The sequence below is a fragment of the Harpia harpyja genome, chromosome 5 (assembly GCF_026419915.1).
Source record: "Harpia harpyja isolate bHarHar1 chromosome 5, bHarHar1 primary haplotype, whole genome shotgun sequence".
NCBI classification, from domain to species: Eukaryota; Metazoa; Chordata; class Aves; order Accipitriformes; family Accipitridae; genus Harpia; species Harpia harpyja.
Genome location: NC_068944.1, coordinates 35,263,062 through 35,278,434, shown reverse-complemented (window position 1 = coordinate 35,278,434; position 15,373 = coordinate 35,263,062). Strand labels below are relative to the sequence as shown.

The window sequence follows — 15,373 nt, the reverse complement described above, 5'->3', positions numbered from 1 at the left end:
TAGGAAAAATTTAGTGTAAGTTTGATAATACAAGACTTGCTGAAATGTATTGCTTTGTATTAAAATTAATTTGGCTTGAAAAAGATTAGAAAATAAGAGAAAATATGACTAGGAAAGAAGAATAAAAAGCAAAGAAAAAAGAGTAATTCTAAAGCATTGCTCTTTCTGAAGAACAATTACATTAACTCAAAATGGCTTCACCAGTGTGAATAAAAACCAAATCAGATCATATAAACATTGTAAGATATAATAAGATATATTATCATTGCTATTGACTATATCATGGACTAAGCATTATATTGTGAACAAAATTCTGCAAGATTATAATACTTTGAACTGCCTAGCTCTGTTAAGTAACTTATTGGAAGTGCAGAACAACATAAACCCAAGAAATGTCTGTTATTCCATTAGGCGATATGTCATTTCAAGGAATGTTGTACAACATAACAGTGGATGTTCTGAATTAACAATGGACATGCTGGAAAATGAATTATTAAACCTGGCTAAAAATGCTAAGCTTTAAATATTGTAGTTGAAGTGTGTTGTAGAGAGTACTTTAGCACCTTCATGTAAATCTGACAAATATCATTTAGTTGGCAGACAAAGGTGTAGTGACAACCGATGTAATTTCTGTTTTTATGTCCTGTTGGATACGCTTACATTTCCCTGAAACATTTACCTGCCATGGAGAAGTTTTTCACAAATGCTTTACAAGTTGATTTTTTAAATTCTTTTTTTTAAGTAATTGAGGAAAAATTGCTTTGGATTTTGTTGGGGTTTTTTTAGATGCATGAATATTCTTACAAAAAGAGATGCGTGATGAAGACTTTTTTTTTCTTACATAGGAAGATTAAGGCACTTGGCCAATGAAGCAGAGCCTAAGCTCTGCTACTTCACATTTTCTGCGCTTGCCTACAGTACAGCCTGCAGTGAGACGTTGTAGATCCCCTGGTGTAGACCCGAACTAGGCCAAGAGCAGGAGTAATTTTCACTGGCTGATTTACACTGCTTCTTTCAATAAGCTAAAAATAAGCAAAGGCTGCCTGTTGGGAGCATAAACAAATTGAGATCTTGATTTTTTCCACCAAAGTGATATCATCTGAAGATGTGGATTTTTCATGCCCCAGGCCAACAAACAGTTGTGGGGATTTGGCTTATTTCAATGCCACGAGCACAGCTCTTGTTATTTATACTCCAGCAGGACATGAATTTTCCAGGCACAGTTACGGTGACATGGTGCTGGAGACAGTGCAAACACAGGGTAAAAGTCAGCACCTGCTGTCACAGCTTTGCAGTCTGAACAGACAAAACTTAGAGAAACTGAAAGCACAGAAAGGTGAAAAGCCTCATCAAGGGGAAGCAACTATGTCTTATACTGCAGGTTTAGCAAATGCCTGAGCCCAGGGCTGTGGCTTATTTAGTCTTCTACCTCTCTGTAATCGTGTCCAAATTAGTGAAAAATTAAACATTCATGTCAGCTACCAGGTGCTGAATAACAACTGAAAAGACCACAGAATAATTTTCTAGGGCATTAGCTTAACAACAGTGGTTTAAATCAACTTTGGAAAGTTTACAACAGAATGCAAGAGTGGGGAGCCAGAGCAGCTGTTGCTTGCTGCTTCTTAGCTCAGACCTTGCTAGCTCTCTCTGTCATCCCATTTATCCCAGAATGGGATAAAACTCGGGCAGATCCTGTCACCTTTTACCTGAAGCCACCAGACCTTCTGTGAAGTGTCACAATTTGAGAAAATCATCAGTATGGATGGTTTAGAACCAAATTTGCAGTATAAACTTAACCATTCTGTCTGTGAAGCAGAGCTGGAAAACCCTCTAAATTTGTCTTGTCTCTAGATCTTGCCATAAATAGTATTTTAGACAGAAGATCCAGTAGTAAATCTGTCCTAGCACCATTTAATAGTTGTCCATGACCATTGCTGTCTGTGGAAGGGGTGTAGGATGGGCAAGCATTTTGCTCCAGATGAGTAATTATCTAAGGACACACAGAGAGCTCCTAATGTAAATAAGAAAGAAATCCTTGAACTAAGATTATTTATGATTATAAACTGAGATTATACCCAGAACGAACCCAGGGTCAATAGCACAAGTGCCTGTTAACCTAGATGTACTCTCTCTGGTGAGCAGTGCAGATTTTGTAAGCCTGGGCACAAGAATGCCACAGTCTGAATATTCTCCCAGCTGATTAAAAAAAATCAGTTACTATATCCCATGGGATACATACTGGCTGTATTTTACTAGTTTGTGTAACATGGTCAAGAATGGATTGAATAAACTCTGTGGGTTGCACACTTAAAACATTTTATTCTTTCATTTTCCTGTTTCTTTTATGTTTTTGCCCAGTGTGACTCTAAAGTGTTTTGATTTTAGTAATGCTTTGCCAATCTTTCTTGCTATATTCATGTTTCTGCTTTTCCTTTGTGCAATTAATATGCCAAAGGAATTTAACTTGCATTGTGAGGATGTGAGCGTACATTGTGAGAATGGATATTATGCTATCTGTCTTAATAGGTGATAGATATCCCATGAAATATGACTGGAGTAACTAAGAGCTTGTTAGAAGCCAGGAAAAGCTGGCGTAGATGATGATGTGATGATGTGATGATATTTCACTGCTTTCTGGAAGCATCCTCTATGGACTTGAGATCTTGCTTTTGGCTGCACTGTGATCTGATCGGGAGTCAGTGATACATATTCTATTCAGAAAAGATGTCCATTAGTTTGATTGAAATACTGAGTCCTTTGAGACCTCAACTTCACAGTTGTGTACAGATAGGAGGGCTCGGCTATGCTGCTGGAAGACAGAAGAAGATTACTGTGCTTGTGTTGGGCAATTCATAGTTCAGGCGGAGTTGCCCCTGCCGTTAGAGCCAGCGGACAGAAGTGTTCCAGTAACCTGTGCTGCCCGTGATTCTCATACAAATGAGCTTAAGTTGTCTTTGTGGAGAGCTAGGGGCTCACTGTGCTTTAGCAAGCAAATGCACTGTACTATTAAAAAACCAAACACTTGAAGAAAGCTGAGACGTGGGCACATGTTGAAAAGCTGATTGCTGCCTGGAGGGATGGCAGCCGCAGCAGGGGAGGAGCAGGCACGCACTCAATATCATTCAGCCGCTTCCCAACACACGCCTGACCTAGTTTTCCCTATTGGGACAGGCGTAGCCAGGCTGGTGTGAACCTTGGGCCAATGTAGGTTACTCGTGGGAAGCAGCCCCTGCAGCGTTCCTTCTCAGGCTTACCGACACAGCTACAGCTGCAATTTTGTGCTCGCGATGCCTAGCTCCTTGCCTGCGCATCAAATCTGTTATCCTGTTTTACCTTCCGTGCATTGAGGGGTGGGGTTTTGGCTGTATACTGTATTATGGACTTTTCCTAAAGAATTTTATGGGGCAAAAGGCAGCTACTGTTCCCATAGAAAATTCAATAGACTTTGAAAGGACCTGGGTCTAAATGTCCTTTGTCAGAGCAAGAACGGCCAACCTTCACCAACCAGGCTTCGGTTATTCGTCAGTACTGGTCCACTTGAGGCATCTCATTCAAAATTCACACAGATTGTTTCACTCTTTTGGCTTTTCATATGCTTCATTCTGTGTAATTTTAAACTACCTGACATTTCATGTCAGTAAAATTCTAAGTTTAATGGAGAAGGGGTGGTATTTCATTTGCAATAAAGAAACAAGTTAGTTAAAACAGGTTTTTGAGGAATCTTAAGTAAATTAGGTCCCCTAAACTTGCTGAGTTGAGTAAGACTTGGACATTTTAGCTTAAAATCCCAGCCTAAAAATACACTCATGTGACCTCTGAGAAACTGCCTAAAGCCAGTGGTAAGAATTTATTTTGGCAAAACATCTTCCTATAGTATGAAAGGAAACTTGCTTTCTTCTAAGCTAAATGTTAATTCAGACACAGAACTGAAAAAAAACAGTAGGAGAATACAAAGATTTAAAATTACATTAGCGGTAAGGAAATATTTTTAGTGAATAAATATGTTTAGCTGCAGGTCCTAATACTGTGAGTTAATCACATTCCTTGCATTAGTGCTAAGAAAGGCATTTCTTCTGAATTTAGCATAACATGCAACTGTTATATACAGTCACTGTCTGCAATAATAACCGCAGTTATCCAAGAATTTTTTAATACAGTTTTTCAGTGAAAAATTTATGAGATTGAGGGGAAATGTGCTAGTTCTGAGAATATTTACTTGCATCAAAAGTTTCTGCTCTAAGCCAGAGGTGGCATCCCACTGCAAAAACCCAAAGTGAGTAGAGTTTTTCTGTTAGCTCCGGTTTCTGTTCTGCCTGATTCCTTTGGCTGTTCTGAGACTTGTATTTTCTCTTATACTTTTTGGAAAAAATACCATACATGGAAAGGGAATATTTTAAAATACACAACAATTTTCACAGGAGAGGAGTACTATTTTTTGACTAATAGTGCAATGAAAATATGCATGGCCCATATCTTTCTTAGATGATCTGTAGGAGACTTTTCTCTTCAGGTATCTTTTATTTCAAAACCTCAAATATGGTATTTAGTTTGTATTTATCTAGGTATTTTACATAATTTGTTCAGGTACTCAAATACTTGTCATAACATGATAACTTATTTATATTATTTATATAAATATTTCTAAAATTATAGCTCAAATAAGACCTAAGATATGTAGAAATGTTTGTCAGAAAATCTGACAGAGTGTGTTGTAGGATGACCATTTGGTATTCATCTGTGGATTACTTGAAACATTTCACAATGTTTTTTATACACACACATACAAAACTATGAAAATTAATTTCATAGTTAATTTGGGAACCTATTGGGTGTCTTTACAGCAGACATCTTGGCATATTATGCTTTCAGAGCTTTTACTGTAATTCCTATATTACAAACATTTTTTTTTCTTCTATCCTCAGAAATTTTTCCAAGAGATTCCAGTCTAAAAGACAAATTCATAAAACATTTTACAGGTAAGGCAGCTGCTTGCTCTTAATTTACCTACATGTGAATATTCTAAGTAGCCACAAGAGTCACACCGTTAGCTTTTTTGAGGTTATTCACCAAGTTTAACATTGTGAAGTTAAATTTACATTGTTGAGGAGTAGAAGATTTACAGAACTCTAATTATGGTTTGAGTCTCTCTTTGAGTAATCTAGCCTAAAATAACTTTCAAAACATGGTAAGTTAAAACATTCATGATTTAAAACCTATTGTTTTATTTTTATCAACCTATTTTTGCTTGTTGTTTTGCAGCTATACTACAAATTTAATAGTTGTAGGTACTGAATGTATACACATCTGTATGCTCTAGATACTGCATTGTATATCTACGTGCAAGCAATTTGCAGTATGGTGTTAAAAATGTGATATGTGAGCACTTATCTGCTATCTCTGGCAAGTAATATTTTAATGAGAGAACTCAGTACATTTGTAATTTTAAATGTTTTTTCCATAATTTTTGTCAGTCCTACCGAATCTGTTTTCAAGTTCACTAATTTTAAAACTTCTCGTTGGACTGCATATATCTTTCAGAAACAGACCTATGTGGCCATGTAAGTTTTCACTGTATCAGGGAAACACATTTTGTCTTCTGTCTCATGATGTATACTTGTGGATGCAAACAAATAGAACAAGGAAGGATTAAACAGTGTAAATCAATCAGAAAAATCATTTGCTGTTTCAAATATAAAAGTTTAATATGATTACAGTCAAGTACTTGTACTTGAAAACTGAGATGGAGTTGTATAACGCACTTACCTTTGGGACTCTATTTTGTAACTGGAAAAGTATTGTACCCTCTCAATATAAGCATAAAGAGTTGCCAACAGTAAGATGCTTGCACTGATTCTTTACTCTCCAGTTCCAAATGTTCTGTAATTCAAAAAAGTGAAGGTCTCAGAGTATGACACTGCAAATCTGTTGGTGATTTTCAATGTTACTGAGATCAGTGAAACTAAAAACTAGAGAAATAGTTGGCAGTTGGAGCATGAAAAAGAGAACTGGAAATAATTGCGCATTTCCTCTTCGCTGGAAATTTCAGACAGTCCTTGGCAAGAAAGGAAAGAATTTGTTGTCTCTTTTGCATGGGGGAGGTGTCCTCAGACCTTTAGGATATGCACAACTTTAAGGATCTTTCTGCCAACTGCTAACAGCATCTACAAGAAACATGCCACAGCCAGCTGGCCCTTCAATTCTACAGTAAACAAGAGTAATTATGAACCTTACCATTTTCAGCCCATATGAGAAAGAAATGAAAAGAACATATAAATTGCAACTATGCTATCTTATACAGCACAGGAATACTGAAATTTCCTCTCCTGGGGAGGAGACACAAAGAAGGTTTGCTTATATTAATAATTGCCTATTCATTTTTAACTTTGGAAACTGCTCAGATACCATAAAAAAGCTCAACATAAGAATCTGAGGAAGCTAAATAATGAATACAGCACAAGTTTCATTACTCAAAAACAACAGTGAAAAACAATGATGAGTTTTACAGAAGGTATTTTGAGAATACTAAATCACAGAAAAGAAAAAGAGGAAAAAATACTTGAAGGTCTGTTTCTGGAGCCATTCATTAAATTAATAATCCTTTTCTCCATGAGTTGTTGCCATCAAAATTGCTGAAATTATTTGACTAACATTAGCTGGAATCAATAAGGAAAGCAAGTTCATTCCAAAATTCTTGAAGTTTGTTGGCTCAGAATTTCTGCCTACATCTTTTTTTCTTTTTTTTAAATTATGCTCCTAAGATCATCAGTGATGGGCTTTTCTGCCTGGTTTTTTTTTTCTTTTCCACAGCTTTATTAGGTCCTGTAATCTGCAGGCATTTTCTTAAAATACAGCCTAACATTGTTTTTCTTGATTCTGTTCAAATCATAATCCTTCTTCTATTAACCTTAGTTAAGTAAACTGTTCAGATATAGTCCTTACCAGTTCAAGAGTGAGAACATCCTAAACTAATGAAGTTGTAAAAAAGAGAAGAGAAGGGGAAATCAACATTATCTTTACAGTCCATAATCTTTAAGTTTCAGGGTTAAGAAAACTATTGTACACTTTTAGTATGCCAATAGTAGACACATTTTAAAGCCAAGTAAGAACCATATGTAACAGTCCTCGACTATAGGACAAATCATAAATAATCTTGTGAGTCATAAAGCTATCTATCAATTCAGCTTGAAAAAACAGCTGACAGTGCTCTGTAAGGCACAAATAAAATTAACAGCCTGTATTTGATGGCAAGGAAGAGAGCTAGTAAACCATGTATTATCTGAAGGGACATGGAATTTATTTATTGACAAAAGCTGATGTTATCTCCATATATCTTGGATAATTTCAAATTACATACTTTCTCTTGAGCCTAATTACTCACTCAGATAAAAAATGGCAACAATTTTCCAGTTCCAAGTTGCAAAGGCTGCTTTGTCAGTTTATTGAAAAGCTTATTTGTGACTGAAAAATCTCATGAAATCTACATATTACTGTGAAATATATCTAATGTTCAAGTGTGTTCACTGTCATAGAGAAGAATCTTCTCTCAAGCTTGTGGTAGTTTGGCTCCACTATCCAGACAGAATTGGCTTGTTATGTTTTACCAGGCTGATAAGCCACCTTTCAAGTTGTGAAATAATTTTTGCCCAGAAATGCTTACTATCTTCCTCTGACAGGAAAGTTAGTCAAAGCAGCATGATTCATATTGATCCTTTTGTAGCGCTGCTTGAAACAAGCTCCTCTTATTCAGGGTTTCTATTTGTGCTGAATTTAGAGGATGCAAGTTAAATTTACTCGTGCAGTTAGTGTCAATTTATGTCAGTGTTTTCTGTCCAAATCACGGGAAACTCATCCCCAGCTGTCGGTGGTTGTATTCCTAGGCAGGTTACATGATGCAAATACTACATTTTGCTCTGCTTTTCAACTGGGATGCCATCAGTAATACCTTCCCTGGGTCATCAGAAATTATGGAAGGGCTCTTTGGCAACTTGTTACCTTTAAGCCATGTTTTGGAGACCAGTAGCTTATCAAATACTAATGTGGGCAGATGACACATATCCAGAGAAGGGAGCACATGCTGGTAGAACAGAGACACGGCATGCTAGACTCTGGGCACACAGGGCTTTGCCTCACCCAAACGTTGAAACACATGCTGCCCTCTGCACATCTGCACCCTTTCTTGCTAGGACTACTTTAACAGGAGATGGGTTCCTAGATGCTATTCAACTGTCATTTTTTTTCCTCAACACCCACATTGTACATTAGGAACTTCATGAACCATGTATGTGCAAATTAGAAGCATTAGTACATGAAGCTACTTCATCTTTCCAGGGCTTAGAAATTTATATTTGCTTAAAATGTATCTTTTATTTATCTTTAGAAATAATACCTGCATTCCATCTACATTATTCCTTCTACATTAGAATACTGACTACTGAGAACATGAAATTCTGTTGTAGTTGCACCTTTCTATTTTTCACCATATAAGAAATTTTACTGTTAATTTTGAATTACTGGAATTTCAAGGCTAAGCTAGTCCATTATTTCCAAGGGCCATTTTTCTGTTATTCAGATCATGAGCATAATAGCATAGCAATAGTATTTCTTTCTGTCATTTCAGTAGCATTGTTATACTGTGTTGCATCATATTTGTTTAAGGTGTAGTAAAAAATTAAATGTGAATTTGTCAAAACACATGGAAGTTAATTCTATGTGTTGATGTCATTCATTGAAGCTGCAAAGCAGTGGCACTGAAAGCTTATGGTTGACTCCTGCTTACTTTCAAACAGGGCCAGTCACATTTTCGTCAGAGTGTAGCAAGCACTTTCATCGACTGTATCACAACACGAGGGACTGCTCAACACCAGCCTGTAAGTAGTAATTAAAGTACCTTATAATGATAGCTGTGATGCTTGTTTAAAAGCAACCTACCTTTCCTACTAAGTGTTTGATGTGCTGGTACTTTTGTAACTGTTGCTCTTTACTTTAGCACTATACTACAAAATATACCCAAGGTCTTCTAATATACAAAGATTTTCTATTAATGCACTTGCAGTCAGCTGCAAATAATGGAGTTCCTTCAAAGTGAGACTAGCAGAAATGAAATGAAAACTACACCCTGAAAAACCAGTCAGGCATGCTTATGCAGAGGGCAGATATGAAGCCATATTCTCCTTCCTGCTCCCTTTACCTCTACTTACTAACTTGTGCAATAAGATAAAATTGAACCATTCTCTATCATCTTCTCTTAACACTCAATAGTGTGGTTATATCTTGTTTTTTTAGAATATTTCAGTTTGTGATGATAATTTTCTATTATATGACCATTGTTAAAGAACACAAAGTCAATTAATTCATCATTTCTGTTATTGATACTTGCAGTTCTTATCAAACAATATTCCAATATGAGATCTACAGACTTGCTTTAACACAGCCTGAATGTAATTTTGTCAGAGATTGAAAAATAAAACTGTCCTAAGATGTTATTAAATGGATAAAACAAACAACAAAACCAAACAAACAAAAAACCCCAAACAAAATGGAAATCCCTTAAAAAAAAGTTACTTGGGCATTCTCTAGTGCAATGGACAATTCAAATAAAGTGAGTGGAAAATAAGCAATACCATTTAATTAGAAAAGGTGAATCTCATTAGTCAAGTGTAAGCACAAACTGTGGACCAGGATGCTTTGGAAATTTTTCAGGATTTAACATGAAAAAATAATGACACTTCTTGTCTGCATGACTTAGAAAGATGGTAAACACTTTTTGTGAGCAGCTGAGATGCTCTCACCAAAGCTCCACATCTCAGAGGATCTGGCTTTTGAAAGGGTCTGCAGCAGCCCTCGTCTCCATCCGCCCTTACACTGATCAGAAGTTGGAATGTAGAAATCCATGGCTGATCCTCAAAAGATATACGTATAGCTTTGTAAGTAGACATATGAGTAGGCTAGACATATATCTATTACATGCTGCATAACAAAAATACCATGTGTGTTGCATATTGCATACCTTGATACATGGATCCAGAGTATATGAATATTAATTGGAGTCCCCTGTATTGCCTGAGTGCTTCCCTTTATTTATGAAGAAACACAGTCATAATATTTCTCTTCTAATTAAATAGCTTTTCTCTAAATTTAAAAACAGGATTGTGGTTAGGACTGTGTGAAGAACTGATTTTTAAGTTCAACTATCAAAGCAAAATGTAAAATAAAAAATGCAATTAAAACCAAAGCAAGTTTTTTTTCCTCCTTTACGTCAACCAAACCCAAAGCAGACAATGATTTTCAATCAACTTGAAATGTTCTCTTGATCTGAAAAGGAGAGCTAAACCCTCAGAAATGTCTCCACCTTATCCGGCACTCAGGGTTTAGAATTGCTATCAAGGCTGATCATAGCCAGGATCTTTTCCTATCTCTTTGAAGGGGTTTGATATTTTCTTTCAAGGCCACCTTAACCACCATAAGATGTCTGAGGATGAGTTAATTCCTCTCCTGCTGACATGGTTATATTCTGTACAAACATTCCCTGAAGAACTGAACTCGGGTTAGCAGTCTCTTGCTGTTTGACACAATTTCTATTAAGTTTTATTAAAATACTTATCAAGCAAGAGAAGAAAATTTCACCTAAGTATTTCTTGTTACCAAATAGTTAGATCTTTCCATCAGAAAGAATGGCAGTGGCTCAGGGGCCACTTGAACCAAGTGGTTATTTGAACCAAGGACACCTGAGAGAGAGACAGCAAGTAGGACATGAGTATCTCTAGTCTGATTATTAGGAGATGTACTTAGACATGGCAAATATGGATTTCCATCAATATTAATACTAAGTGGAACAATAAAAAAGTTTGAAAGAGCCTGACCTCAGACAACCTCATAGTCTGCTGGTTAGAATAGCCTCCCAGTTAATAAGTTAAATTCCTTCAAGTAAAGTTAGGAGTTGAACCAGTACTTCTACACCTTAGGAGGAAACTACATGGTAGAAAATTAATTGCTACCATCACTCACATTTCCTTTAGAGCCCTAGCTAGGATAAGGTACAATGTAATTTTACATCTTGCACACATGATTTCATGAATTTCCATCAGAGAATGTTTTCACTGTGTAGAGTGTCTGAAATTCTAGTACAAATTCTACATTAATTTTATGCAGTTTTTTGAGGGTATCTGGTAACTGAGATTCATTATTGCTGTGGGTAATTTTGTTTTATAGATTATAAAAGGTGTGCAAGGTTGCTAACAAGATTAGCAATGAGCCCTTTGTGTACACAGTCCTAGGATGTTTGCTATGTAAGTACCATTTTTCCCACTCATTTTCTTATTTGTTGAATGGTCTAGTGATTTACTTCACACTTGTACCTTGTTATCAGGCGTGCATACAGAAATGTGATATTAACAGGGTACATCAACATGCAGCTCTGGCATTGCTATAGGGACTGACTGGTTCCTCATGGAAATAGAGAGAAGCACAGATACCTCTGATAGGCCCCACTGTAATTTCCTACAAGTCACTTGTGGCACCATAGTCCATAATTATGTACTGGGTGACCTCGTACTGTTCAAAATTTTAAGGAGTCTGGTTGGTGAAAGAAAAATGCATGAGGACTTCGTCAACACATTTATTTCAGGCCTTTCAGAAGAGGGCTTTGTTGTTAATCCATGGAAGAAGCAGAATGTCTTGGTCTCAGGTCTGCCAATGCAATTTTCATAGATACCCTGTCACTATATTCATCTTTGGGACCACTTTTCATTCCCAGATTGTCTCCTGAGAGTTTTTCTAAAGATAATACCACTTCATGGTGGTGGAAGTAAACTGAATATAAAGATGTGACAAAGCTAAAGGCTTCAAGTAACAGGCTGTGGAAGCAACCAGTCCATTCTTGTTTATGAATAGCATGTTAAATGTGTTAAATAGCATTGTCACTGATAAAAGGAACATCTTCAAGTGACCTGTTTCCTCCAGTTGTTCAAATATCAATAAGATGGTTGCACTTCCAACAGTAATTTGAAAAACAGCACTGGTTATTATTGACCAATAAAATATAAAAAATCAGTGAATTTAATTTATTTAAATTTCTTCAAAGATGGTTTCCTTTCACCACCTCCTCCTGACAAGTACTGCAAGCTTGGAGTTTGGGGGAGTTGTGTATGTCACTTCTTCCTGCATCAAGACTTCAATTCATACTAATCAAGAATAAGAAAGGAAGAGTAGGATATGAGTCAGTGTTAGCTGATTTGATTTCCAAGTGGAGGTGGGATTCATTTTGGTGGCTGTGAGAAAATGCTTTGACGAAGATGGCAATATTTCAATGCTGAGAAGAAATGACATCATTTCTTTCTCTTCTCCTTTTCTTTTCTTAACTATTTTCAGTCTGTTTGGCCTCTTGCCTTCGAGGTCTTGCAGATAGTTTTGAATATATCAGGGGCACTGAACCAGAAACTGACTAGGGATCTCATTACTTTGCCAGGATCTCCCTCTCATGACTAGGGCAGGAATCCTTCTCTGAATGCCCTTTTTTTAATAAAGTTTGGGTTTTTTTTTTTAAGGTGTCCAAATTCCTGTTTGTTTGTCAGTGTTCTCTTTCAAGTCTCAGCTTTCTAAAACATCCCAGCACTCTTTCCTTTTCTGCACTTTCACCTATTTAGCCTGTGTTTTTCCCTCATCTGTATCCCTTTACACCCCTGGGTTCATAGCTCAGGGCTTTCTGAAAGATTTCTGGGTGTTCCAATACTTTCCTTCCTTTTCTTTCAAGAGGATAAGTCAAAGGTCTGCCTCCATATCCACAGTACAGAAGCATCTATCTCATCCTATTTCCAACTTTAAAATACAAAAGGATCAAAAGTTGCTATGATTTGCAAATCCAGGTGTTCTAATTTGCCTGCCAAAAATACACTCAGAGAGATGACATGTGGGGAAGGGAGGGTTTGAACGGTAAGCAATGTTGGCAGCTCATGTTCACTTTAAGTTTTATCTAGGCTGACTTTCTCTCAACTTTGTTAAAAATAGAGAAAACATCATAGGAAAAAGTAGAGCTATGATCTGAGTGTTTCCCAGCTGCCTCTGTGCTCCCTCACCCTGTTCCTTCACCAAGTAGGTAGAAGTGGCTAGCTTCCACTAGAGGTAAGATGGGCTTAGGTCTTCCTGTTTACTCATATCCAGTATCTTTTTGGAATGGAAACATTTTCCTCAGCAGGATGAAGAGTGGCAGGAGTCGCTCTCTCTTCCCTCCAAATAGATCGGGCAGCACAGGAGTTATATATGTTCATCCCTCGATAACACTGCATTTCTAGCATGATTCTGTGACTGCTTCTACTCCATCTTTTGGCACAGAGGATCTGTTTTCCTCACCACCCTCACACTAGCTTAGAGAGGACATGGTCATAGTTCCTGTTTGCTGTAAGGGAATTTGCCTTTGCTTTAACACCTGAGAGACTCTTGGAGATTCTCGGTTGCCTTGAAGAAGGAGGCTCTCCCGCTTGAAGGACTGACAGCTATTTTTAAGCATTTCTCCCACATGCACTAAAATAGGCTGCATTTTCCTCATAAAAAAGAGCTGCGGGGCTATTATGCGAATATTTTCCTCCCTCTCCTGGAATTGCCCGGGTACAAAAAAGAGACGTGCCCTTTTCCCGTTAGAAATGAAGTTTTGCCGGGGAAAAGCCGGTCTTCCCGCGGGAGTTGCGGGGGGGGGGCGGCCGTGGTCTGTTTCAGCACCATGGAGAGAGCCGCCGCGGGGGCGGTGGCGCGGGCCCGGGGCTGGTGTTGGAAGCACACCCTTCGGGGCAGGTACTGGCCCTTACGGCTTCTAGGTTTGGTTTTGGGTTTTTGTTGGGGTTTTTTTTGTGTTGTTTTTTTTTTTTTTCTTCCTAATTCAGATCCTTGTAAATAGAAGTAAAGAATTTGGTGAAACCCAGAATCTAGAAATGCCCATGACTCTGTGCATGGGAAGCTTCCTTGTACGATGCAGCAGCATGGACCACTATGTGTTAAACCTCCTAGCATCGACGCTGAGGATTTGCCACGGAAAAAACTCATTAGTGTTCACAGGAGGGCAAGACCCACTGGCATTCTGGAGTTAATCTTAAGATTTACGCAATCCACAGGAAACTCTGATTTATAAACAGAATGATACTAAGTGGACTGCCTCTGTGTTTTGAAACTAGTTATAAAATGGCACGTCCTTTTCTCTTGCAGACTTTCTACTAAGGAGAGAATTCTGATTTGCCAAGAAAGTGCCTTGAAATCTTCCAAGACAGAGAAGACATCTTTTACCTTTTTGATTTACAGTGTTTTGTTACTAGATGCATTTTATTTTCATATATTTGTCAGACATTCCATGTTTGTGTGAAACATTATTTTATTTTAATTTGTAAATTTGTTGCCTATAGTTCAGACAAGCCAATTATTTAAATACATTGTATATAAAGAATACTAATGATATACTGATTAAACGTTATAACCGTATGCAGGGAGCTGGTAAAATTTTGCTGTTTCTCTTGTTCCATTGTATTTACATCATTCTGCTCAGGCTCTTACTTTCATTATTTGCACTAACTTGAAATGCAGAAGTCTATGTAACTGAAATCTGAATACGCTGTAAGTGGGGAAGTTTTACTTGCCATGGAAGATATTTTATATTATGAAGCTTTGTTAATATATACATATATATTATTGCGCATCAGAAAAAAAATTTGCTCAGAAATGCACCTTGCTTTCAGGAACATTTGTATGACTATTCTGGATTTTCATCAGTTACATTTGTACTGGCACTTACGGAAGGAGTTGCAAATAATGTAAATATAAAGACTGGAAAACTGCAATGCAGTTTTGGTGGAATAAAGAACATAAAAATAAACAGTTTTCCAGGAGGGGTTATTTAAATTTATTAAGAGGTTACTTATTTAATATATAAATTTAATTTATCTGGTGAACTTGAAATAATTTTCCATGGAGAACTTCAAACTTGTGGCTTTAGTTTTTTACAGCATTTCATTTTCAAGTGGTAAATTTTATTCAGATATTCATTCTTCAGCTGAACGAGGTGCAAACAAAAATGCATCATGCACCCACTGTGAACAAGAGAAACCTGCTATGAGGATGAAGAGAGGGCAATAAAATAGCCCAGTAGAAGAGAAAATACTTTAAAGTATAATATCTTAAAACCAAGGGGTATAATGAATTAATTTGGCTGGTGACACATCAAGCTTAACTTTTAGGGAAGAATCCAAAGCACAGTAGCTGCATCTTTCTTATTTAAAATCAAATTGTGATGATAACATTTGCTACCCATTTGTCTCAGCTCTTTTATTGCAAGCTTATATGATTGCTTTACAAAGAAGCCAGTATGAAGTGACGTTTTTATGGTCAGGCCCAGAGT

General features: G+C 37.1%; 1 protein-coding gene across 2 annotated transcripts in view; it reads left to right on the top strand.

The window, feature by feature from the left end:
* ALKAL1 (ALK and LTK ligand 1) overlaps positions 1–14,851 on the top strand; it is a 39,343-nt gene extending 24,492 nt beyond the window's left edge. For both annotated transcript variants that reach the window (XM_052787646.1, XM_052787645.1), the window contains 4 exons: positions 4,923–4,976; positions 8,787–8,867; positions 11,209–11,285; positions 14,191–14,851. In XM_052787646.1, coding sequence (XP_052643606.1) covers positions 4,923–4,976; positions 8,787–8,867; positions 11,209–11,273 — 200 coding nt within the window. In that variant the 3' untranslated portion in view covers positions 11,274–11,285; positions 14,191–14,851. The remainder of the gene's footprint in view (positions 1–4,922; positions 4,977–8,786; positions 8,868–11,208; positions 11,286–14,190) is intronic.
* The last annotated feature ends 522 nt before the right edge of the window (positions 14,852–15,373 follow it).